A 25,626-nucleotide genomic window follows, 5' to 3' on the forward strand; every position below is an offset into this window, starting at 1 on the left:
CTCCATTTGTCGGTACTGTATCATAATAATTTCTTTTTCAGCATTTTCCACTTTTTGTTCCACCACCTCTGTTTTCAATGTCAAGTTAGCATTGGCATCATTAAGAACCTCTAGAGTATCTTCCACTCCAGAAATATGTTCTGTTAATACAGTTACAAGACTCAGCATGTCGTCTCTAATTTTATCAACCTTAGCATCAAATTTCTCATACAGCTCCTGTTTAAGTCCTTTTATTTCACTTTTAATTTCTTCTTTCATTTCTTTTATTTCCTCTTTTCTCTCCTCTCTATTATCTCTAAACTTATCTTCCATTTTAATTGTCTGTGCATTAAGAGCCTCGCTTAGATTACTCAGGAAAAATTCTTTCGTTAACACATCCCCAGCAGGGGGCGTAGGAAGCGGAGGCTGCAGCTTTGTGCCAGGCACTGAGGATGTGCCCCTGGAAGTAGAGGGTGACGACTTCAAGTTAATATTTGGTTTTGAGGCCATTTCAAAATTTATCTGCCTGCAGTTAATAAAACTCTATTGCCTGAATATGCAGCTTTAAGTAAAGAGGCTTTTATTTTGAAGTTTAAGGCTTGGCAAAACTTTCAGTGAGTAAACATTGTAACAAGACCATTCAGCAGATTCATCACCATTTAACTTCCAAATAAGCAAGGTTAATGAAGGAGTAAAATTCTTCTATTGTGAAACCAAAACAAATGATAAGCAATCTCTTTTGTTTTGAATTCTTGTGAGGATTAGTAAAAAGTGTTCGTTATTACCGGAGAAACCAGCCTGCTCGGCGCCATTTTAGAAGCCTCTGAGTAAATAATTTTTCGGAGGAGAAAAAGAAAAGAAGCTAAAATGTTGATAAGCAATTATTGTCCACAGTAAACGGATTCAGCTCGTGATAAGAATAAATCAAACAAAACTTTGAGCAGAGTGGGAGAGACCTACTTTGTCCTGCACAAGGCAGTTTGAAGTTCCCAGCACGGACATCCGTTCTGCCTTGGGCTAGCCCCCCTTTCCTTGCAAGCACAAAAGCTGCAAAAATCGAAGAGCATTTGCCAGCAAAACAGTTTCTTCTTTCCTTCTTGCCTGAAGGATAAGAAAACCTGATAAGACGTCAGATGGAAGATCCTCTAAACAGGTACATAGCCAGGAATTCGGAGGCAGCTGATTTTTTGCTGCCCCCACCAGTAGGCTCCTCCCAGGAAGTCCAGAGTCACTAATCCTGGCTGCGCAAGAACAAGCTATCCGCACAAATGCCATTAAGGCCAAAATCGAAAAATCCTCTGATGATGCCAAATGCAGACTTTGCAAAGAAGCTGATGAAACTGTTGATCACATACTCAGCTGCTGTAAAAAAATCGCGCAGACTGATTATAAATTGCGGCACAATTCAGTAGCACAAATGATCCATTGGAATTTGTGCAAAAATTATAATATCAAAACAGCAAAAAACTGGTGGGAACATCAGCCTGAAAAAGTCACCGAAAATCAGATGGTCAAGATCTTGTGGGATTTCCGTATACAAACCGACAAAATACTGGCGCATAATACACCAGACATCACACTGGTTGAGAAAAATAAGGTCACAATCATAGACATTGCAATACCAGGTGATAGCAGGGTCGCTGGGAAGGAACATGAAAAAATTGCAAAATACCAGGACTTAAAAATCGAAATTCAACGACTATGGCACAAACCAGCAGTGGTAATTCCAGTGGTAATTGGCACACTGGGTGCTATTCCAAAAGCACTGGAATTACATTTAAAACAGTTAAAAATTGACAAAACCACCATCAGTCAAATGCAAAAAGCCGCACTGCTTGGATCTGCACGCATATTACGAAAATACGTTACGACGTCCTAGGCCCCTGGGTGGGGCCCGACTAGTAACCAATGCCAAATCCGGCGAAACAACTGGCCGCTGTGATACAATTGAATAATAATAATAATAGGAATAGGAAAGAATAGAATAGAATAGAATAGAATAGAATAGAATGGAATTCTTTATTGGCCAAGTGTGATTGGACACACAAGGAATTTGTCTTTGGGGCATATGTGTAACTTTTTCCAAGACCTGATTTTGGGCTTACGTCCTATTGGATGGTTGCTTGTAGAGAGTCAGGTACCTTGGTCCATAGACCAAACGAAGGACCCATTGGGATCCCCATGTCAAAACAACTTACCTTATGTGAGGTCAGAACCAGAAAATAACATTTAACACAGCACAGTCCTTAAACAAAATGGTTCGGTTGAGATCTGCATATGTGCAATTGATTGGAGTAGATTGCGGGAGTGACACCGAAATATAATTTTATCATATTTTATCTATATCTTAAATTATTGTATTCTATTCCAATTTCATTTTAGACTGCATTTTATTCCAATTCCATTTTAAATTGTATTGTATCAAATTCCATTTTAAGTTGCTTTTGTTTCTGGAACTTTGCACGCTGCTATGGCCCTAGGGTTAATCAATAAAGACTCAATGTCAATGAATAGAATTCTTTGTTGGACACATAAGGAATTTCTCTTTGGTGCATATGCTCTCAGTGGACATAAAATAAAAGATGCATTTGTCAGGAATCATAAGATACAACACTTTAAAAACCCTCCTTTTAAACTAATGTTTGAAAATCAACAAAGCAGGGGCAGGTTATTCAGCCAGTCAAACTCTTTAAGATCAAGGGACATAATTTTAATGAGGCCCATCTGTCTGAAGCTGCCTTCTTGATTTTTGTCACCCCCCTTTTCAGTTTTGATTTTTTTTTTGTTCCCCAAGCATCAATGTCGGATTCTTGACTTGGCATTCCGCCTCCAAACTATTTAAGCTTTATCTGGTGCTTCCAGTGAACAGCCTGGCTTTATTTCAGCTGTGGAAATATTTGTTATTCTTGGGCTCCAAGTTCTTTTTTGAGTGCATTCATAGGCAACATTGGGACTGTTCAGCTTTGGCTTTCTCTGTATCTGTAATTGAACAAAGACTTTCATAGTGATGTGTCACAAGAAGAAGAATTAGAATAGGATAGAATAGGGTAGGGTAGGGAGGGGTAGGGAAGGGAAGGAAACGGTAGGGTAGGATAAGCTAGGGAAGGGTAGGGTAGTATAGGAAGGATGGGTTAGGGAAGGGTAGGATATGATAGGATAGAGAAGGATAGATAGGGAAGGGAAGGGTAGGATAGGGAAAGATAGGGTAGGGAAGGGAAGGATAGGGTAGGGCATGGTAGGTTAGGGAAGGATAGAGGAGGGAAGGATAGGGTAGGGAAGGATAGGAAAGGGAAAGGTAGGGTAGGGAAGAATAGGGTAGGGTAAGATATTATATGGTAGGGAAGGGAATGGAAAAATAGGGGGGAAGGGAAGGGAAGGGGAGGGGAGGATAGGAAAGGGAAGGATAGGAAAGGGAAGGATAGGGTAGGGAAGGATAGGAAATGGAAGGGGAGGGGAGGGAAAAATAGGGTAGGGTAGGGTAAGGTAGGGTAGGGTAGGGTAGGGAAGGAAAGGATAGGGTAGGGAAGGGAAGAATAGGGAAGGGAAGGATAGGGAAGGAAAGGATAGGTTAGGAAAGGGAAGGGTAGGGTAGGGAAGAATAGGGTAGGGAAGGGTATGTTAGGGAACGGTAGGGTAGGGAAGGGTAGGGTAGGGAAGGATAGTAAAAGGAAGGATAGGGTAGGGAAGGGAAGAATAGGGAAGGGAAGAATAGGGAGGGGGAAGGGAAGAATAGGGTAGGGAAAGACAGGGTAGGGAAGAATAGGAAGTGGAAGGGTAGGATAGAGAAGGATAGGGTATGGTAGGGTAGGGAAGGATAGGGGAGGAAAGGCTAGGAAAGGGAAGGGTAGGGTAGGGAAGAATAGGGAAGGATAGGGAAGGGAAGGGAAAAATAGGGGGAAGGGTAGGGTAGGGAAGAATAGGAAAGGGCCCAGGATAGGGTAGGGAAGGATAGGAAAGGGAAGGGTAGGGTAGGGAAGAATAGGGTAGGGTAGGGAAGAATAGGGTAGGGTAGGGTAGGGAAGGAAAGGAAAGGATAGGGTAGGGAAGAATAGGGAAGGGAAGGATAGGGAAGGGAAGGATAGGTTAGGGAAGGGAAGGGTAGGGAAGAATAGGGTAGGGAAGGGTAGGGTAGGGAAGGGTAGGGTAGGGAAGGGTAGGAAAAGAAAGGGTAGGGAAGGGAAGAATAGGAAAGGGAAGAATAGGGAGGGGGAGGGAAGAATAGGGTAGGGAAGGGTATGGTAGGGTAGGGATGGGTAGGAAAGGACAGGGTAGAGAAGAATAGGAAATGGAGGGGTAGGGTGGAGAAGGATAGAGTATGGTAGGGTAGGGAAGGATAGGGTAGGGAAGGATAGGGTAGGGAAGGATAAGAAAGGGAAGGGTAGGGTAGGGTAGGGAAGAATAGGGTAGGGTAGGATAGGATAGGGTAGGGAAGGAAAGGATAGGGTAGGGAAGAATAGGGAAGGGAAGGATAGGGAAGGGAAGCGAAAAATAGCGGGGAAGGATAGGGGAGGTAAGGATAGGAAAGGGCAGGATAGGGTAGGGAAGGATAGGAAAGGGAAGGGTAGGGTAGGGAAGAATAGGGTAGGGTAGGGTAGGATAGGATAGGGAAGGAAAGGATAGGGTAGGGAAGGGAAGAATAGGGAAGGGAAGGATAGGTTAGGGAAGGGTAGGGTAGGGAAGAATAGGGTAGGGAAGGGAAGGGTAAGGAAGGGAAGGGTAGGGAAGGATAGGAAAAGGAAGGATAGGGTAGGGAAGGGAAGAATAGGGTAGGGAAGGGTAGGGTAGGGAAGGGTAGGGAAGGTAGGGAATGGATAGGGTATGGTAGGGAAGGGAGGGGAAGGGTAAGGAAAGGTAGGGAAGGATAGGAAGGGGAAGGGAAGGGGAGGGAAGGATAGGGTAGGGTTGCAGAGCAGAGCAGACTGGGAAAGCACTGTGTAGATCATTAGTCCAACCTCCCCCATCCAAGCAGGAGAGCCTACACCAATTCTGACAGATGGCAGTCCAGTCTCTTCTTGAAAGCTTCCAGTGATGAAACTCCCACAACCTCCGAAGGCAACTTCTGTTCCATCGGTTGATTGTTCTCACTGTCAGGAAATTCCTCCTTATCCTTTTCTCCTATCTGGAAATAGCTAATTCAAAGGATAAAATCCCCAGAGCTGTTTATTAGGACGAAAATAAGAGTTTTATCAGAGGAAACAAATGCATGAGACACTCTGATGTCCAGTGAGAACCTTATACAGGTAGTCCTCAACTTACAACCACAATTGAGACCAACATTTCTATTACTGAGACATTTGCTAAGTGAGTTTTGCCCCATTATAAGACCTTTCTTCCATGGTTGTTGTGTGAATCACTGCAGTTAAGTTAGTAATACAGTTGTTAAGTGAATATGTCAGGAAGTTTCTCCTTGATTCCATGTTGTTTCTCTCCATTATTAGTTTCCATCCATTGACACCTCCCCCTCTTCTTTATGGCAGCCCTTAATATAATTAATTATTAATATACTTTTAATGATTAATGTACTGAATCACTTTAGTTTACATGTATCATGATAATATACAGTGCAGTACAAAATCTTTATTTCCCTGTCTCTCCTTGTTCTTTTCTGGAATTAAGCATTTAGTTGGGATACAGATTCTTTGTATTTTACTTTTCACTTTTATTTTCACAAAATCAGCAGATAGCCATTTTCTCTCTTTTTGCTTCCAGGCTATTTTTATTTGTTTCATCTTTAAGAGCCGTGTGTCTTTCAGTCTGAGTTGTCCCAGAAATCTCTTTATCAAATCCAACCCATTAAATCTAGTTTTTGTTTTCGCTGCTGTGGTATATTGTTAAAAAGATTGGCCTGATAAATTTGTTTCCTTCAGTTTTAAGTTTCTTTAGTTTTAGGAAACTTGGGATCTGAACAATAGTCAATGCCTGGTTTTTCTTTGTTTGTTTGTTTCCTTTTGCTGACTAAACGGAGCTTTTCCATCTTCGCCTGCAAAGCAGCTCCTCAGTTTGATGTTTGTGTTTTCCATCCAATGATGTCCGTGTTTCTTTTAAGTTGCTGTCAGTGTTTGCTCTACTGCAGTGGTTCCCAAACTTGGCAACTTTAAGACTTGTGGACTTCAACTCCCAGAATTCTCCAGCTCTGCCTGCTGGAGAATTCTGGGAGTTGAAGTCCACAAGTCTTAAAGTTGCCAAGTTTGGGAACCACTGCTCTACTGGATTTTCTTGGCAGAACACAATGGATCTGTCTTCTGCTTCAGTCACTAAATCGCGTCAAATATTCCTATTATTTCAGATGCTATTTTACTTCCAATTTTAGCATTCTGCAGAAAGCCCTCGATTTACGATCACTGTGGAGGGCAAAAATTCTGTTGTTAAGTGAGACATTTTTAAAGTGAGTTTTGCCCCATTTTACGACATTTCTTGCCACCTTTGTTAAGCGCAGTTGATAAGTTAGCAATCTGGTGGTGTACTTGTGAATCTTGACTGCTTGTCAGGAGGTCACAAAAAGGGAATCATATGACCCCGGGATGCTGCAACGCTCATAAGTATGAAGCAGTTGGAAAGCGTCTGAATTTTTGATCACACCGTCATGGGCTGCAAAAGTCCTAACTATGAAAAACAGTCATAAGTCACTTTTTTTCAGCCCCATGGTAACTTTGAATGGTCACTAAATGAACTGTTGTAAGTCGAGGACTACCTGTGTTTGTCCATCATCAGTAGGAATGTTATTTGGTGCTACTTTGACAAGATGCTGTGAGGCCTCCTAGAAGCGCTCAGTTCCTGCTGCCTCTGCACCTGCAACTGGAGCACGGACTTTGAACACCTGCTGTGGTTGACTTACCTGGGAACAGAATTGAGATATTTCTCTCATTTTGAGTTGCAGCTGACAGCAACCTCAACCCTTTGGGTTATAAAGATGGCTGTTCCTTCTTTCCTATCATTTTTTCTTGGCCCATAATAGAAGATGTGAAGAAAAGAAGAATTAGGAGTGGCATGACAGTAGTATTCCAGTATTTGAGGGGCTGCCACAAAGAAGAGGGGGTCAAATTATTCTACAAAGCACCAGAAGGCAAAAAAAGAAACTAATCAAGGAGAGAAGCAACTTGGAATTAAGGAGAAACTTCCTAACAGTGAGGACAATTAACCAGTGGAACAGATGGCCTCCAGAAATTGTAGGCACTTCATTGCTGGAGGTGTTTAAGAAGAGACTAGACATCCACTTATCTGAAATGGTAGAGGTTCTCCTGCTTGAGTAAGGGGCTGGACTAGAAGACCTCCAAGGTTCCTTCCAGCTCATTCATTCTATCTTCTTCTAAAGTTTTTTTGGTGTGAAGTGACCCATTCCATTCCAGTTCTAGAATGTCAATCTGTAATTTCTGCTTTGACAATCACAGGAGTGTCTTGGTTTACTGTTCTGATAGTCCTTGTGTGATGCATATGGCCTCTCCTTTTGCCTCTGGACACAGCAATCTCTGGACCTCCCTTTGGCCTTAATCCGGTGGCATCATAAACCTCAGAGCTGGCCGTATTTGCCCTCCGTAACACCATACTTGGAATACGGCATTCAGTTTTGGTCGCCACGATGTAGAAAAGATGCTGAGACTCTAGAAAGAATGCAGAGAAGAGCAACAAAGATGATTAGGGGACTGGAGGCTAAAACATATGAAGAACAGTTGCAGGAACTGGGTATGTCTAGTTTAATGAAAGGAAGGACTAGGGGAGACATGACAGCAGTGTTCCAATATCTCAAGGGTTGCCACAAAGAAGAGGGAGTCAAACTATTCTCCAAGGCACCTGAGAGCAGGACAAGAAGCAATGGGTGGAAACTAATCAAGGAGAGAAGCAACTTAGAACTGAGGAGAAATTTTCCTGACAGTTAGTACAATTAATCAGTGGAACAGCTTGCCTCCAGAAGTTGTGAATGCTCCAATACTGAATAAGTATAATCTTTATTGTCATTGTAGTTAAATACAATGGAGTTGGAAGCTGGAAGCTTTAAAGAAAAGATTGGACAACCCTTTGTCTGAAATGGTATAGGGTTTCCTGCTTAGGCAGAGGGTAGGACTAAAAGACCTCCAAGGTCCCTTCCAACTCATTCTATTCTATTTTTTCCAAATCTCGTTGGGAAAGGTCCTGAAAGCCGCAGCGCCAAAGCCCCTGGAACGTTTTCCTCCCAAAATGATCCTTGGAGCTGTGTTTACAGTAGCACGCTGGGTCTGGCTTCCCTCCCCTCGCCAGCATAGAGGCCCTTTCTCCGAAGGAGAGACTCGGACTGAATGAGTCTGTGTGTCTGCACTTCCTGGCCTTGACTGCTGCTTGGAGATTTTGTATAAACAATGACAGCGAGAGCTTTCCCCTTGGCCTCTGTCGTGCAGTTGTGTTCTTTGCTGGCGCTCCAGAAGCAGAGACCAATTGGGCCACACAATCCGAGGTGCATTGCTTAGAAATGGAGCATCCCGGCTAGTCCCGCTGCCCATCCTCAGACCAGGATTTGGATCAGGAGTATCCAAACTTGGGAACTTTAAGATTTATGGACTTCAACTCCCAGAATTCCCCAGCCAGCAGTCCACAAGTCTTAAAAGTTCCCAAGTTTGGACACCCCTGATTTAGATGAACCTGGTCCAATTGAGCCAGCTCCTTTCAAACCCTGCTTCCCAACAGCTGCTAGCCAGATGCTCCATCCAGGAAATGAAGAGGCAGGAGCCACAACAACTGCATCTCCAGGCTGTGCAAAATACTGAGACGAGCCAGCTGGATTCCAGCAACATGCTCAGCTGAAATGGGGCCTGCCTCTTGCAGTCTGCAAACCATAGGAGATGGGTTTTCATGTTGTGGGAAGCTTGCTAGTGGGGATTGATTCAATAAACCAGGATTGAACCATGGTGTGAAGCAACTCAAACTATACTGGAACCATGTAAACTGTTGAGACTCGCTAGCTGTGTGTCCCAAGACGTGCTGAGCCACAGAGCCTGGAAATTGTGCAGGGAAGAGCCAGAAAGATAATAAAAGGTCTGGGGACTAAATCATATGAGGAAGGGTTGAGGGGGCCCTTGATATTTGTACTCCGAAGAAGAGAAGGATCGGAAGAGAAGAAATAATTGTCTTCCAGTACAGAACTTCAGGAATTGTCTATGGAGATTCTCCGTCCTCCAGTCATGGTTGTCCCAAAAGCGCAACTTGGACTTTCTGGTTTTTCTCTGAAGATGTTTTGCTTCTCACCCAAAAAGCTTCTTCAGCTCTGACAGGACGGTGGGGAATGGGAGGATTTATACTCCTGCGTGTCCTGTTATCTGTTTGAATGAATTTCCAGAGGAAAAATTGCAGACCATTTGCACTACTCTGGTAACCCTGAGGACACAGATAAAACCTCCAAGTGGCCTCAACCACCCTCTAAAAGGATGCAAATGACCAGCTGTCTGCAGGGAACTTAAATCCTTTTATTCCCTGCCATCCAGTCAGAGCTGAAGAAGCTTCTTGGATGAGAAGCGAAACGTCTTCAAAGAAAAAACCAGAAAGTCCAGTTGCCTGTTGAAAAAAGCAGCTTTGGTACTACTTGAGAGATTATCACCGAGAAGAGGTGATTGTCTTATACCGGAGGGCAGGCCCAGGGGTGGGTTCTGGCTTCTTCTACTGCTGGTTTGCTCAGGGGGCACTTAATGGACGCTATGTGCGCATGCACAGAAGCAAAAAACAAGATGGTGCCGCCTATGGTTCAGGGGTGTGGCTGGCCAAGTTACTACTTACTCGGCCAAACTGGGCCGAACCAGTAGGCACCCACCTCTGGGCAGGACAAGAAGCAATGGGTGGAAACTTGTTAAAGAGAGATGCAAAAAAGAAGGAAGGCGAAATTCCTGCCACCGAGAAGAACTTAGCAATTGGAATAGTTTGCCTCCCAGAGTTGTGATGGAGATTTTTCAAGACAAGATTGGACAACCATTTGTCTGGGATGTTATAAGGACTTCTGCCTTGAGCAGGGGATTGGACTAGAAGACCTCTGAGGTCCCTTCCAGCCCCATGATTCTATGTTTTATGTAGACTGGCTTGCTCCCTCTTCCACTCACTTCCTCTTTCCTACAGGATTCTTGGGATGGCAAAAAACCCCAAATATGGACTGTTGGTTTCAGGTTGGGCTCATGTGCCGTGCAGATTCAAACACCCAGATTTGTAAACTGGGCTTCACAGCTGTTGTTGTTGTTGTTGTTGTTAGCTGCGAAGTTGTGTCTGACTCATTGCGACCCCATGGACAACATTCCTCCAGGCCTTCCTGTCCTCCACCATCCTTTGGAGTCCCTTTAAACTTATGCCTACTGCTTTGGTGACTCCATCCAGCCACTTCGTTCTCTGCCGTCCCCTTCTTCTTTTTTTGCCCTCCATCGTCCCCAGCATGAGGCTCTTTTCCAGGGAGTCCTTCCTTCTCATTAGGTGGCCAAAGGATTTGAGTTTCCTCTTCATGATCTGCCCATCTAAAGAGCAGTCAGGGTTGATCTCCTCTAGGACTGGTAGGTTGGATGGCCTTGCAGTCCAAGGGACTCAATGCAGGTGTCTTCTCCAGCACCAGAATTCAGAATTCTTTGGCGCTCAGCCTTTCTCATGGTCCAACCTTCACAACCATCCATTGCGACTGAGAAAACTATAGCCTTGACTATATGCACACTTTCCTTGGCAGGGTGATGTCTCTGCTTTTTAGGAGGCTGTCTAGATTTGCCATCGCTTTCCTCCCCAGCAGCGAGCATTTCTTAATTTCACAGCTATGTGTGATGCTAATTCTCAGTGCTTTGGCTGAAAGCCCCCAACAAGCAGCTTCGGGGCTTACTGGACCCATACCCCGATGCTGCACTCTCCTGCGTCCTATTTTTGCCCCATGGCTCCCTTCCCCTAAAGCACTCTGCATGCAGTTGCCAGGCTCTGCAGTCTGGAGGGCTGAGTGTGGCCGCCTGCAGAGCCATTCGGGGCCTGACCAGCCCCATGTCCTCCTGCATTGCTCCCTCTGCCTGCCCTAACTGGCACTCCCTGAGCGCCCCTACATTGCCAGAGTTCTCTTATTTCACCAGAATGAAATGCTTTGGTGCCAAGCGCCTTTGTTGGCTTGGCACACGGGCCCTGCCATATGTTCTCATTGCCCAGATCCACATGGCTGCAGTGCAGAGGGGGTGAGGTTCCAGACAGAGCTGCAGGCAGGGCAGGGCACTTCTCTTCTCTTGCTTTGGCTTCTTTCCTTCCTTCCCTCCCTCCCTCCCTGTCTCCTTCCTTTCCTTCCTTCCCTTTCTTCCCTCTCTCCTCCCTCTCTTCCCCTTCCTTCCTCACCTCTCCCTCCCTCCTTTCCTTTCCCTCCCTTCCTTCCCCATCCAAGCCATATCCTTTCTTAGTGTCAATCCAAAAAAGGAAGGATGGCTTCGAAGCACCCTATGAAGGCAGTTATTCCAGACCCTGCAGCCTTTGCCTCCTGCTACCTTCCCACTGGGGGGGGGGGCGCTCAGAGCCACGAAGCCCCCCACTGAAGCTGCCCCCTCTAAGAATCACAGCAGGCCAGAGATTGCAGCAGAATAAACACCCAGGCAGGGATGGCGAGAGGCCCACAGGAAAGTCTTCTTCAGCCACTCTGGGCATGATTTATTTGGCAGTGACTCACCCAGAACCAGAGGTCCGAAGGCATCGGAAACGCCGCTTCCCCTCCGAGTTTTGCTGCACACAGAGGCCCTTCTGTTGGGCTCACCTGGCGCATCACTGCCTTGGCAAAGATCTGACTTCAAACCCCTTTAAAGTGGTTGTATCTTTTCCCGGACGTCTGTGGCCGCTTTCAATGTTCCCAACAGAAGTTACATAGATGCCCAAAGACATTTCTAAAGGACACTTTGCCCCTGAAAGTCCAATCTTTGCACAATGCTGCATATGGGATATAGTCTTTGTTTCCAGTCTCTTCTTAAAAACCTCCAATGCTGGAGCACCCACAACTTCTGGAGGTAAACCATTCCACTGGTCAATTGTTCTCAGCGTCAGGAAATTTCTCCTTTGTTCTACGTTGGATCTCTCCTTGTTAACTAAGAAAACTGCCTGTCTAGGGAGATTCTCAGTCCTCCAGGCCATGGTTGTCCCAAGGGTGCTTTTTTTTCAACAGGTAGCTGGACTTTCTTTGTTTTTCCTTGAGGACGTTTTGCTTCTCATCCAAGAAGTTTCTTCGGTTCTGACTGAATATTGGAGGACGGAAGGATTTATCTTCCTTTCAGTCATCTGGTTGTTAGCACTTTTTCTGAGAGTTGTTGAGGCCACTTGGAGGCTTTATCTGTGGTTTCAGGGTCCACATTCTGGACAGAGAATGTCTATGGAGATTCTCAATCCTCCAGGCCATGGTTGTCCCAAAGGTGCTTTTTTCAAGAGGCAACTGGACTTTCTTGGTTTTCTTTGAAGACGTTTCGCTTCTCATCCAAGAAGCTTCTTCAACTCTGACTGGAGGGTGCGGAATGGAAGGATTTATACTCCTTGCAGACAGTTGGTCATTTGGTGAGCCATTGAGGCCACTTGGAGGTTCGTCTGTGTCCTCAGGGTCACTGAGTGGTGCAAATGAGTGTGGAGTCTTCTTGGAACTGTTGAAAGGATTGTATTGTAGATTGGAGACAGATGATGTCATATCCCTCCCCCTCTGTTAAGAGAAGTGACATAGATGGCATCCTTGACCCTGCTTTCAAACCAGAGGACATCTCTGTCCAACGTCTCTATCCAGTGTCTTCAAAGAAAAACCAGAACGTCCTCTTGGAAAAGCACCTTTCGAATAAGACAACTATCATGTCACCCCAGCTCTATGCTGATTGATTGATTGAACCTCCCTTCTCCGACCTCTTTGTGTCTTGCAGTGGCTCATCATGACTTGGAGAACACCCTGAACTGCAGCTTCATTGAACCTCCTTCTGTGGTCGATCAGCCATCACCCTCCTGGTCATCCAGGGGCTCCTTCTCTTCCTTCGACACCACAGACGAAGGACCCGTCTACTGCGTGCCCCATGAAGGTCAGTGGAACTCCTGGCACAAGCCAGACTCCGATCACGCAAGCTGTCCCTTGAGAGAACTCAGATCTGGCCATTGAAAGCGGTACTCAGTGGTCACCAAGAGCAAAGGGTATCATTTCCTTGGCTGGTGATTAGGAAAAGTTGGGATAACAAAAAAAAACAACAACACTAACACACACACATACAGACACGTTGCTGGGGACCCAATGTCAAGGTTGGGCCACTGCTGTCTAATAATGCCCCAAATGTAATCAAAATACCTTTCTCCTTCTTCTCCTCCTCCTTCTCCTCCTCCTCCTTCTCCTCCTCCTTTCATATCCGTCATCAGTGGTTGGCGATCATGTTGGTGATCCTATTTTTGTCAACAGCCGCATGAAAAAATGCTGCTGAGTTTTGTCCAAACCATCCCTTAGATTTGGAAGCCACGATGTTCTTCTTCTGCCTGGACCTTCTTTGCCTTCAGTTTTTCCCTGGAGGATTAAGGGAAGGATGCCGTATTTTTCTGGGTGTCGCAACCCATGTCTGAAATATTCCAACTTTCGTTTTTTTATGGTTTTGATGATTTCCCTTGGCTTTCCCAGCCAGCTTATCACCTCCACTTTGTCAACCCAGTTGCCTGTCAATCCACATTTCAAATGCTTCTCATCTCTTCAAGTGGCTTTCTGTCAGAGACCAACTCTCCACTCCGTAGAGCAGGGTAGAAAAGATGGAGCATCTGACAAGCCTGATTTTCAGTCTTAAGCTTGTGAAAAAAGGCCATGTCATTTTTTTCAGTGCCGTTGTAACTTTGAATGGTCACTAAGTGAACTGTTGTAAGTCGAGGACTACCTATACTACAGACGTGCCCAACTTTCCCGTATCCCTGATGAAGTTCGTTGCCCTCTCACTTTGGCTACCAAAACATCTCCAGAAGGTTTTTCCCTTAACACAAACGGGACCCACTTCAAATTTTCCTTTGCAAAACTGAGGACTAGGATGCTGATAAGCCCACTGGAGTTCTCTGGAATGAGAGGGGTGCGCCGTGGCCATAGCAAGGCAGGCTGGAGTCTCCATTCTGCATTTGGATGGCTGGGCAGTGGTCAGAGCTCCCCATAGGATCTGAGCTCCTAATTTCTCCTCCTGTTATTTTGGCAACCGTTATGGAGCCGAGGAATTTGACTCCATTCCAGCTCCACCGCAGCCCTTTTGTAGCAAATAACAGCCCTTCACAAAGGGCCCTGTAATGCCTAAAGAATTCTTGGGCCACACATGCATGACTTTGAAAGAGAAAAGCAGCACCATAATTATCAGGCAGAGATGTTCCCACCAGTGGAAATTAACTCCTGCAGACACAGAAGCTCCTTTCGCACAAGATGAAAACTCTGGGACTGCTTTGGCACATGTCGGGGAAGGGGGCACGCATGAACAGGAAAAGGGCCCCCTCTCTGTGAGAACAAACTTTCCCTCTCCAACCTTGCTTCCCACACTCTCTAGTTGACCCTAGCCCAGCTCACTGTCGCCACTCCTCGCCTCAGGGATGTCTTCCCTTCCCTGGCTATCAGCTTTCAAAAGACACATAAACGCAAACACAATAGCAGTAGTCCTTCGACTTATATGCCACTTCACAGTGCTTTCCAGCCCTCTCTAAGGGTTTACAGAGTCAGCCTCTTGCCCCCAACAATCTAGGTCCTCATTTACCAACCTTGGAAGGATGGAAGGCTGAATCAACCTTGAGCCAGTCAGAATTGAACTGCTGGCAGTGGCAGAATTAGCCTGCAATACTGCATTCTAACCACTATGCAGAAGGAAGGAAGGAAGGAAGGAAGGAAGGAAGGAAGGAAGGAAGGAAGGAAGGAAGGAAGGAAGGAAATAGCAATAACATTTAACACATATATCACTTCACAGTGCTTTACTGCCCTTTCTAAGCAGTTTTACAGAGTGAGCCTCTTGCCCCCAATAATCTGGCTCCTCATTTTACCCACCTCAGAAGGAGGGAAGGCTGAGTCAACCACGAGCCTGGTGAGATTTGAACTGCTGAACTGCAGCCAGCTGAAGTAGCCTGCAGTATTGCATTCTAAGCACTGTGCCCCCTTGACTCTGCACACACCCCTTCAAACTCACTTCAGATCCTGGCATGACAGCCAGCTACTCCCTCAGCTTTCAGAGCTGCTGGGTTTCAGCCTCTTGAAATGGACTGTCCTCACAGATACACCCTTTAATATGCTAACCCTGGTTAGTTTGTAGTTGGCTTGTTTGTTTTCTGGATTTAGAGTGTTGTATGACTGGCGTGTTCAGTTAGCTTTTAAAAAAAACCAAAGACCTATTGTGTCTTTCCAAGTAATGAGTTAATGTAATAAGCGAGTTAATTGTTGGGGAAATATGCATGATATCCGTGGGTGAAAAAACTTCAAACCTCTCAAAATGCTTTCGGTACAAAAGCCACACATATTTTGAACACACACAAAAATCCCTTCCAAAACATCACAATCTAGTGGTCTCCAATTTGGCAGCAGAGAAGGATTGTGCCTTCAACTGTTGCCAGGAGGGATCTATAGGGAAATGTGTAGCTGTCTCAGACTCATTATTGGAAAAAGAAATGTTTGCTAATCTTGATTTTTTAAAATAAAACAAAACACTAAAAGTCTGTTCAGCATCATGAACAGACTGTTTAATTTTATCTCAAATTTTGCATACCAATCCCTTCTTTTAAAAAATAAATAAATACTGAAACCTTTCACCATCAAACTATATGAATAACAGGCATTTGCTTCTGCTTCTTTGACGCAGAACCCATTGGGTTAGAAAGCATCCCTTGGTGGTAGGAAAGGATAAGGTTGTGAGTGAGTCTTTGTGATTTCCAGGTGAAGCCCAAGACGGTGCAGCCACATCTGGGGAAAATCAGAAAAATCTGGAGTGTACAGTAGTATAAAATACACTTTTCCCAAAAGATTTCCACAATTTTGGCCACTACTGTAGTCCCAACAAATAGAATGGGGGGGAGCAGGCCTTTGACTGCACAAGTGTACCCATATTCTTGCTTCTACCTCCATCCTCCTGGGAAACCCCAGCTTCCAAGGGCTCCACCTTGCTAAAGGGAAGGAAGCAGTCCTGCTCATACATTTTTAAATTCTGCCTGGGCCACAGCTTCACCCTGGGCTACGTGCAAATCATTTGAACATCAGTCATTAAGTAACAGCTAAAAGGAACAGCTTTTTCCTTTCTGTAAAATGAAATAAAATCCACCCTGAGCACTAACTGTATTCTGTGCACTCAATACGTAAATGTTGGACCCAAATCCCTCCTTTTGCACAGGTTGCTCTGTCACACTCGCTTGGTGTGCAAAATTCTTCCAGGGCTAGAAAGGAGGAAGCCCTGTGGGGAGCAATCTCCAAGGATTGCTTGAGAATTTTCAGAGTTGGTTTTTCAGGGGTTTCTCCTTGAAGGGAGTGAAAATTCTCAGGCTGGCTAGCAATGTATTTTCTAAGGCTTTTCTCTGCCAATGCAGCCTTCTGACAATAGATCTCTTGCAATGACTTCTGAAAAGATTAACAGATTAGCAGAGTTGGAAGGGACCTTGTAGCTCATCTAGGCGACCCCCCCCCCAAAAGCAGGAGACCCTACACCATTTCTGCCAGTCCAGTCTTTCTTGAAAGCCTCCAGTGATGAAGCTCTCACAACTTCTGAAAGCAACTTCTGTTCCATGGGTTCATTGCTCTCAGGAAATGTCTCCATAGTTCTAGGTTGCTACTCTCCTTGATTAGTTTCCGTTTATTGCTTCTTGTCCTGTTCTCAGGTGCTTTGGAGAATAGCTTGAACCCCCTCCTCTCTGTGGCAGCCCCTCCAATATTGGAAGACTGCTATCCTGTCTCCCCTGATCCTTCTCTTCACTAGACTAGCCATACCCAGTTCCTGCAACTGTTCTCCATGTTTTAGTCTCCAGGCCTTCAATCATCTTAGATAGGTTCAGATTAAGAGTTGGAAGGGACCTTGTAGGTCATCTAGTCCAACCCCCAATCCAAGCAGGAGATCCTATCTACACCATTTCTGATAGAGGGCAGTCCAGTCTTTCTTGAAAGCCTCCAGTGATGAAGCTCCCACAACTTCGGAAGGCAACTTCTGTTCCATGGGTTCATTGCTCTCACTGTCAGGAAATTCATCCTTATTTCCAGGTTGAATCTCTCCTTGTTCAGTTCCCATCCATTATTTTGTCTGGCCTTTGAGTGCCTTGGGAAACAGCTTGACCCCCTCCTCTCTGTGGCAGCCCCTCAAATATTGGAAGATGCTCTCATGTCTCCGCTGGTCCTTCTCTTCACTAGACTAGCCAGGCCAGTCTCTTCATCATCCTGGTTGCTCTTCTCTGCCTTTTTTCTAGAATCTCAACCTCTTTTTATTTCTTTTTTTTAAAAGCAAAGGCTTGGAGGAGGGCAATTTTGGGGATGGGTGGATCAAGGTTTACCCTACCCTCAAAGTGTGTGTCTGTGTGTGAGAGAGAGGGGGGGGGAGACGAGACAGAGAGAGAGAACCCTGCTCTTTGCAGTTTGGCTCAGTTGACTTGATGGCCCCCGCCTCCAGCCCCCCTGACGGCTCTCCCTTCCTTCCCTCCCCAGAGAGCGACCACAAGGAGCGCGTCTCGGCCCCGAGCAGCACCCTGGAGAAGGCGCCGCAGCCTCTGCGCAAGGGGCCGGCGGTGGCGGCGGAGGAGGAGGAGGCGGGCGAGTACACCGTCTTGAAGGAGGGCCCGGCGGACGGCTGCGAGGCGCCCCTGCTCAAGTCCTCGGACAGCGAGCGCTCCTCCTGCGGCTCGGGCTCCGTCAGCGGCGCCCTTTACGCCCGCATCGCGCGCCTCTCCAAGCAGTCCCGGGAGGAGGAAGAGGCCCCCGCGGCGGAGCCCAGGCCGCCCAAGCCGCCCTCCCCAGAGCGGGCCAAGCCGCCCCCGCCGGACCCCTCCACTAAGCCCAAAGTCTCCTGGATCCACCACAAGTACAACGCGGCCCAGAGCAACTCCCTGCCGGCCGCCGCCGAGCTGCAGGCGGAGCGCCGTCCCGGCCCCTCCAAGCGGAAGCGGAGCCCCGGCGAGGCCGCGCGGGCCAAGGAGAGGGCCCCCAAGCCCCCGCAGGAGCCCGGCAGCCCCGAGGGCCAGCCCGGCCTCGCTCAGGCCAGGCAGCGCAGCCGGACCGGACCGGAGCCCGCCGAAAACCTCAACGGTTCCCTGCACTCCGCGCTCAAGAGGATGGGGGCCCCGGCGGCGGCGGAGAGGCGGCCGGCCGAGGCGCTCCGGAGCCCCGCGCAGCCCAAAGCGCCGCCCGGCTTCTCCGAGGCCGCCACGCTGCTGGCCGCGCAGCTGAAGGAAAAGACACAGAGCCTTCAGCGGGGCGAGACGGCCGCGCGGCCCAACGGCGTGAGCCCTCTGCCGGCCCAGCGGGAGAAGCCGGCGCCCCCGCATAAGGCCAAGCAGTCGGCCGCCCCCGCCGGGCAAAAGGCCGGCAAGCCGTTGCTGCCCACCTCCGCCCCGCTGCAGAAACTGCTGGGGCCCGAGGCCAAGAGCGCGGAGAAGCAGAGCGCCGGCGGCAGCCCCGAGGCGACCCCCGCGCCCGGAGAGCCCGCGGCCAAGAAGACGCCCATCAAGAAGCCGCCGCGCAAGAAGGGCCGCGAGGGGGCCGCGGAGCCGCCCAAGGCAGCCGCCAGCTCCCCGCAGACTGTACAGTAGGGCAGGGGGAAGCCGAGGCCAGCGGAGACCCTGCGGCCTCTCTTTGGATGGGGTCCCCCTGGGATGGGCCGAGGGGCTTCCGGGGACCTGGCGCTGGCGCTGGGCTCTGGCAGGGAGGGGGTGAGGGTGGGGTTCCTTTAAACCAGCGCTATAACTGCTTCTCGACCTCCGCGGAGACTCTCGCAGGCCTGGGGGGGGGGGGGTTGGGGTAGGGAGGGGTCTGAGACTGGGAGTCAGGCAGGACTCAGCAGAAGGTCCTTTTCTTGGAGGAGGGGTGGCTGCATTTCCCTCTGGGAAGCCTCTTGCCCCTTAAAGTGGGAGGCAGGCTTCACTTGTGGGGGGGAGCACAATCCCTGGGAAGTGAGTGCAGATTCTGCAGGAAGATGGGTGTGTGTGTGTTGGGGCTGCTGCTGGATCATCTGTGGGCTGGAATCAGAACAGACCTGATTTGGGCCAGTGGTGGAATACAATTTTTTTTGCTACTGGTTCTGTGGGCATTGCAGGGGAAGGATATGCCATTGCCACCCCATTCCAGGGGGAGGATGCAGCAAAATCTCCATTCTGGGGCCAGCCAGAGGTGGCATTTGTTGGTTCTCCGAACTATTCAAAATTTCCACTACAGGTTCTCCAGAAGCTGCTGGATTTCACCCCTGGATGGGACCCTTCCCAGGAGCCAGGCAGTGGGCTGTGAATTGCCGATGCAACAGCCTCCATCGTCCTCTTGGGAGCTGGGTGGGGGGCAGCAGTGAGGAGGCTTTGAATGGCTCCATCTGGTGCTTCCTCAAATAAAAGGATGGTATTTTTAGCTCTGCCTCATCTTTGGACTTCTGTTCCTGGTGACCCATTTGTCTCCCCCAGGTCTATCTTCCCCTCCTTAAGGCAGGGGGGCTCAGGATGAATTCAGCAGCTGACTCTATCATGGACAGCTGGCCAGAAGGAAACCGGTCTCCTCTCCTTGGATTTCTCAGGCGGGTTTCCTGGGGGTCTCTTTCGCGAGGACTAACAGGGGGGGGGGGGGTGCACCCTGCTCCAGCCCTCAAGGCAGCTTGGGTTCTTGGCATCCTAGGAGAACCTTCTGGCTTGGGGTCAGCACTACAGCAGTGGCCAAAATTGTGGAAACCTTTTGGGAGAAGTGTACAGTAATTTTGAGGTTTGATGGCTGATAATAACCCCACTTTTTTTTAATAGTACCATAAAATTATATATCAATTTAATACTGAATGTAATGCAATAATTTTTATGAAGGATTTGTTATTAGAATAACAATTATAAAGAAAAAAAGTGAAACGTAGAAAAAAACGAGATATACAAAAATTATCACCATAGAAAAAACAAGCTATACAAAAATTATCATTATGTCAGTTAATACTTAGTTGGGTAACCTTTAACATGAATTACGTCCTTACAATGTCTTCCCATGGAGTGAAATAAGTCTTTTAGCTCTGCAGTTGTTATAACGTGAAACCAAGATGGAATAGTTGCTTTTATTAACTAGGTTTTATTGCTGGCTATATTTGACTATATCTTTTCAAAAAATACAGATACTTGTTGCATTACATTCTTGATTAAATTATTTTTCCAATGATATATAATTTTATGGTACTACTCCAAAAATAAAAGTGGTGTTATTAGCCATCAAACCTCAAAAATACACTTTTCCCAAAAGGTTTCCACAATTTTGGCCACTACTGTAGGTCTTTTCAGTCCCGTTCTCCTGCTGTCTTCTGCCTTCTGCTGTCCTCCAGAATTGCTCTTCTTATCAGGACAATACATCTGGAAGACACCTCACTGGGGAAAGCTGACTATGGCTTGTGGGTAGGTTGGTTGCTGCCCATTAATTTCCTGTAATTCTCCAAATGAACATTGTGCCAGGAGATTATGGGAAATTTCAAAGAGCAACTAAGGTTCTCCCCACCCTAAAAGTGTTTCCGGCTTGGATGAAGTCGCCTTAAGGCCATACCTGGAATGCTGTATCCAGTTTTGGTCACCACATTAGAAAAAAGGATGTTGAGAGTTTGGAAAAAGTCCAGAGAAGAACAACTAGGATGATTGAAGGCCTGGAGACTAAAACATGAAGAACAGTTGCAGGAACTAGGTATGTTTAGAGAAAAGAAGGACCGGGGGGGGGGGGGGGCGTGAGAGCAACATTCCAGTATATGAGGGGTTGCCAAAAAGAGGAGGTCATCAAATTATTTTCAAAAAGCATCAGAGGGCAGGACAAGAAACAATGGATGGAAACTAATCAAGGAGAGAAGAAACATAGAACTAAGAAATTTCCTGACAGAACAATTAACCACTTTCCTCCAGGAGTTGTGAATGCGCCAACACTGGAGAGTTTTAAGAAGGGAGAGGACAACCATTTGTCTGGAATGGTATAGGCAGTGATGGCGAACCTTTTCAGCACGAAGTGCCCAAACATGCATGTGCTTGCGTGTGTGGGCACCGGAGCCCCAAAGACCAGCTGGCTGTGTGCACATGCCTGTTTTGGGGGCGTTGTCAGCCCCAAAAAACGGTCCAGAAATGGCCTGAAAAACAGCCTGTTTTTTTACCGTTTTCCAGCACTCTGGCACTTGCAAAGACCAGCTAGCCGGCATGTGCTGGAAACCAGAAAAACAGCTGGCAATGGCACACATGCCCACAGAGAAGGCTCTGGGTGCCACCTCTGGCACGCGTACCATAGGTTCACCATCACAGGTATACATTTTCCTGCCTGAGCAGGGGTTGGACTAGAAAACTTCCAAGGTCCCTTCCAGCTCTATTCTGATTGATATCTGAAGAACAGTTGCAGGAATATGGATATGTCTAGTCCTAACCCTAACCCTTCCAGGAAGAAGACCTGGAAGAGGTCTTCTTAGTCTGTTAAATCTATAATCTCTCTGTGTCTCTCTGTCTCTGTCTCTCTCTGTCTGTCTCTGTCTCTTTCAAACTATGATATGTCTCTGTTTCAGGAACATTGAGGAAGGCATTGAAGGGAGAATAAATAAAACAAGATTACAGCCATACATAAAAAGTTTGACTGCATAGCTGTGGACTCCATCTTGACTTTTTTGACCAACTCCCTGTGCTCCTTCTCTTTTTATAGGTGACATCAATCAGAGTTTTGAAATATGCCACAGACCATTTTGCAGATACACATCTCTCTTAACCATAGTCCATGGCAGAAAGTGCATCCGCCTTCCTGTTAAAAGTACAGATGTAAGTGTTGTTGAGCTTCCAGCACCCAGCTTTCCAGCTGGCAAAGGACACTGCAGCTCCTCAGTCAATGGGCAGCTGGATGTTTAAGGAAAGGAATATGTTGTGAATTTAGGCAATCCTGTGGAGCTTCAGTAAATTTAACAATACTGGCGATGCCAGGCCAAAAATGGGAACTCCATATAGCACTTAGCACTTAGATTTGTATACCGCTTCACAGTGCTTTACAGCCAATTGCCCCCAATAGTCAGCCTCTTGCCCCCAACAATCAGGGCCCTCATTTTACCCAATTCAGAAGGATGGAAGGCTGAGTCAACCTTGAGCCTGGTTGAGGTTTGAACTGCCAAATTGCAGGCAGACGGCAGACAGCAGAAGTAGCCTGCAATACTGCATTCTAACCACTGCGGCTCATATGCTGTAAAAAATCAAGCCACAATACAAGGAATAATATACCTCTAGAAATTCTCAGTCATCCCGGTCATGGTTATCCAAAGGGAGCTTTTCAAAAGGCAACTGGACATTGCCTGGTTTTTTTCCCTTGAAGACATTTCGCTTCTCATCTAAGCAGCTTTTTCAGTTCTGAAGAAGTGAGAACTGAAGATGCTTCTCGGATGAGAAGCTAAATGTGTTGAAGGGGGGGAAAAAACAAAAGAACTCCAGTTACCTTTAGAAACTCACTTTTTGGACAAGGAACAATATAATTTAAAAACCAGTCCAACGATAAACAATCACACCAATAACGATAGGGATTTTCCTGTAGTGCATAATCACCAAAAGACATCCAGAAAAAACTGGCTCTTAACTACCCTCACTTTTATTGACACCAGTGTGTTTCTAATCTGCCATAGCCAACGTTCCCGGGATGATTTAAATGTCATTAAAACCTTTACATTTTTTTTTGGAAAAGGAAAGAGCAGGCATTTGGTCACAACACTGACATGATATATGACTTGGGAAGAAGAACCTACCTCCAAGGCTTGCCAGCGTTTGACCTCAAACTGCAGCAAATGAGCAGAAATGCCAGAGAGAAGATGGCAGCTTCCTCCAGCTGGTTAAGTTGCTGGGAGAATTGCAATAGCACTTTCAATAGCACTTAGACTTACTGTATTTTTCGGAGTATATGATGCACCTTCCCCTTCCCCCCCACAAAAGAGGGTGAAAATCAGTGCATCTTATACACTGAATACAGCATTTTTGGCATCCCGAAACCACACCCTGCAAAAATGGACGCGCAGAGGGTTTGGGAGGCCTGTAGAGTGTTCCTGGAGTCTGGGGAGCGCAAAAATGAGTGAAAGCGGGCCCATTTTTCACAAAAAGGGGTGTTTTTGCCCTCCCCAGCCCCTAGGAGCGTTCTGTAGGCCTTCCAAACCCTCTGCATGGTCTGTTTTGCAAAAAACAGGCCCATTTTTTGCTTGTTTTTGCCCTCCCCAGCCCATAGGAGCACTCTACAGGCCTCCCCAACCCTTTGCACACCCCGTTTTTGCAAAAAAAACCAGCCCCCCCCCCACACACAAACACACCGTGCAGAGGGTTTGGGAGGCCTGCAAAATGCTCCTGGGAGCCGGGGAGGGAAAAAGCTTTTTTAAAAAAAATTTACCTCTTCCAAATCTTGGTGCATCTTATATTCTGGTTCATCTTATAGTCTGGAAAATATGGTATATACCGCTTCACAGTGCTTTTTACAGCCCCCTCTAAGCGGTTTACAGAGTCAGTCTATGGCCCCCAACAATCTGGGTCCTCATTTTACCCACTTCAGAAGAAGGGAAGGCTGAGTCAACCTTGAGCCTGATGAGATTTGAACTGCCAAACTGCAAGCAGCAAGCAGGCAGCTGAAATAGTCTGCAGTACTGCACTCTTAACCACTGTGCCACCGTGGCTCATAGAGAAGATGCCAAAGGGCCACTTAGGACTGTTACATCACCCCTCTCAGCCATGATGTGCTCACGGGTTACCAAATAGACCAGCCATGGAGTAATCCATGCACAGCCTCCTCTTCATGGAGTTCAGAGTTTATCAACCTTGGCAACTTTTAAGACGTGTCAACTGCCACGATGGCCCAACTAGCATCGAAGTCCCATGTCTGAATAGATGACAAGGTTGGGAGGCCCTGATGGAGCAGATGTATCTACAAGCCATGACAAGCTACACTTTCCATCTGTCGTCTTGGACTGAAATAAAGTCTGGTTGATACAATCCGGATAGTACTGTCTTTCCACAGGGAGAAGGCCCAAAGACAGTTGAAGGATTTTTCTCCATCGGGAGCCCACCAGGTGCTCTGGGTGGCTATTCTAGAGCAGGGGTCTCAAACTCAATTTCATTGAGGGCTGCATCAGGGCTGTGATTGACCTGGGGGGGACATGGCCAACTGGGTGGGCGTGGTCAGTTTGACGCCACTCCGCAAGCTGCTGGCATATTTCGTCTTCGCATTGGGTAGACCGGGTCGAAGCAATGTGGGCCAGCCTCTTACATTTTCCAGGGCAGCCCCACGGGCTGGATCGGACCGTATCTGGCCTACGGGCCTGGTGTTTGACACCCATCCTCTAGCATGTCAAAGGATGCTGAATTTCCATGTTCCTGGTCAGGCAATATTCTTCTCCAGACCTGTCCTCTCTCACTCTTGACTTCCGCAGCCCCTTTTCCGTTACAAAATGAATGGGTGCAGGGCAGCCAGTCAAAACTAGAGCAGCGATTTCTCAATCTCAGAAACTTTTAAGATGCCAGCTGAGGGATTCTGGGACTTGAAGGCCACACACCTTAGAAATTGCTGTGGTTGAGAAAGAAAGTAGAAGGAAAGCCCTGAAAAAGACCCATGATGGCGAACCCATGGCACGTGTGAGGGCATGCAAGGCCCTGTCAGCTCCAGAGCATATGTATGTGCTGGCAAGCGGATTTCGGCCTTGATTTTCAGCTGTTTTTCACCCTCCGGAGGGTAAAAAACCGCCCAATGTGCAAACCAGAAGTTTGGGAATGGACTTCCAGTTTGCGTGTTGGGCAGTTTTTTCCCCTCGAGAGGCTTCAAGAGGCCTCCCTGAAGCCTCAGAAGGGAGAAAAACGGCCAACGGACAACCCGGAAGTCTGTTCCTGAACTTCCAGTTTGTGCATTGGGTGGTTTTTCACCCTCCAGAGGCTTCCTTGAAGCGCCTGGAGGGCGAAAAACAGCCCAACACGTAAAATGGAAGTCAGAAAACAGGCTGTTCCCAGCCACTGTAGGGACTCCAGGAGAGCGGGTGAGGCTATTTTTGCCCTCCCCAGGCTCCTAGAATGCCTCTGGAGCCTAGGGAGGGCGAAAAACGGGTCTACTGTGCCACTGCATGCCAAAAGTGGGGGGAGGTTGGTGGGGTCACACATAGGTGCAGGGGAGGGTGCATAGAATTATGCGTGTGGGGATGCATGCGCATGACACCACCACCCCCCCACGCTCCCCTTGCTTTTGGCCCACGATGGCAAAAAGGTTAGCTGTCTCTGGACTAGACCTTTCTACCTGGGATGGAAAGCATACCTCGGACCTTTTTCTGCAGCCTCCCTGGACAGGAACTCCCTTCCCTGTGACTGCTCCCGGCTCCTTTTTGCCTCTCCTCATCTTCCATTCTTAGGGTGGTTCATGCTGCTTCTCCTGCGCCAGTTCCTGCCGCTAAACCTTACTCTCGAAACATACCCAGTGGCTGCAACTTCTGCCAGCCAGAAGAAGGCAACCCAGAGATACCCAAATCCCTAATGCTCGGCTGCCCTCGGTGGCTGAAAGGCTCCCCCATAATTTCATGGGATGAAACAGAC

At 47.4% G+C, this 25,626-nt stretch overlaps 1 protein-coding gene across 2 annotated transcripts in view; it reads left to right on the top strand.

Annotated features, from left to right (window-relative positions):
• Positions 1–18,767, top strand: part of SCARF2 (scavenger receptor class F member 2) — a 67,135-nt gene extending 48,368 nt beyond the window's left edge. Inside the window, exons 10-11 of one of the 2 annotated variants that reach the window (XM_087705846.1) lie at positions 12,822–12,974; positions 17,561–18,767. In XM_087705846.1, coding sequence (XP_087561972.1) covers positions 12,822–12,974; positions 17,561–18,660 — 1,253 coding nt within the window. In that variant the 3' untranslated portion in view covers positions 18,661–18,767. The remainder of the gene's footprint in view (positions 1–12,821; positions 12,975–17,560) is intronic. The other variant, XM_087705848.1, reaches the window with a different exon arrangement.
• Positions 18,768–25,626: the final 6,859 nt, after the last annotated feature.

Source organism: Thamnophis sirtalis, unplaced genomic scaffold (assembly GCF_051295495.1).
Source record: "Thamnophis sirtalis isolate CommonGarterSnake01/CBP01778 unplaced genomic scaffold, rThaSir2_p1.2 scaffold_2, whole genome shotgun sequence".
Classification (NCBI taxonomy): Eukaryota; Metazoa; Chordata; class Lepidosauria; order Squamata; family Natricidae; genus Thamnophis; species Thamnophis sirtalis.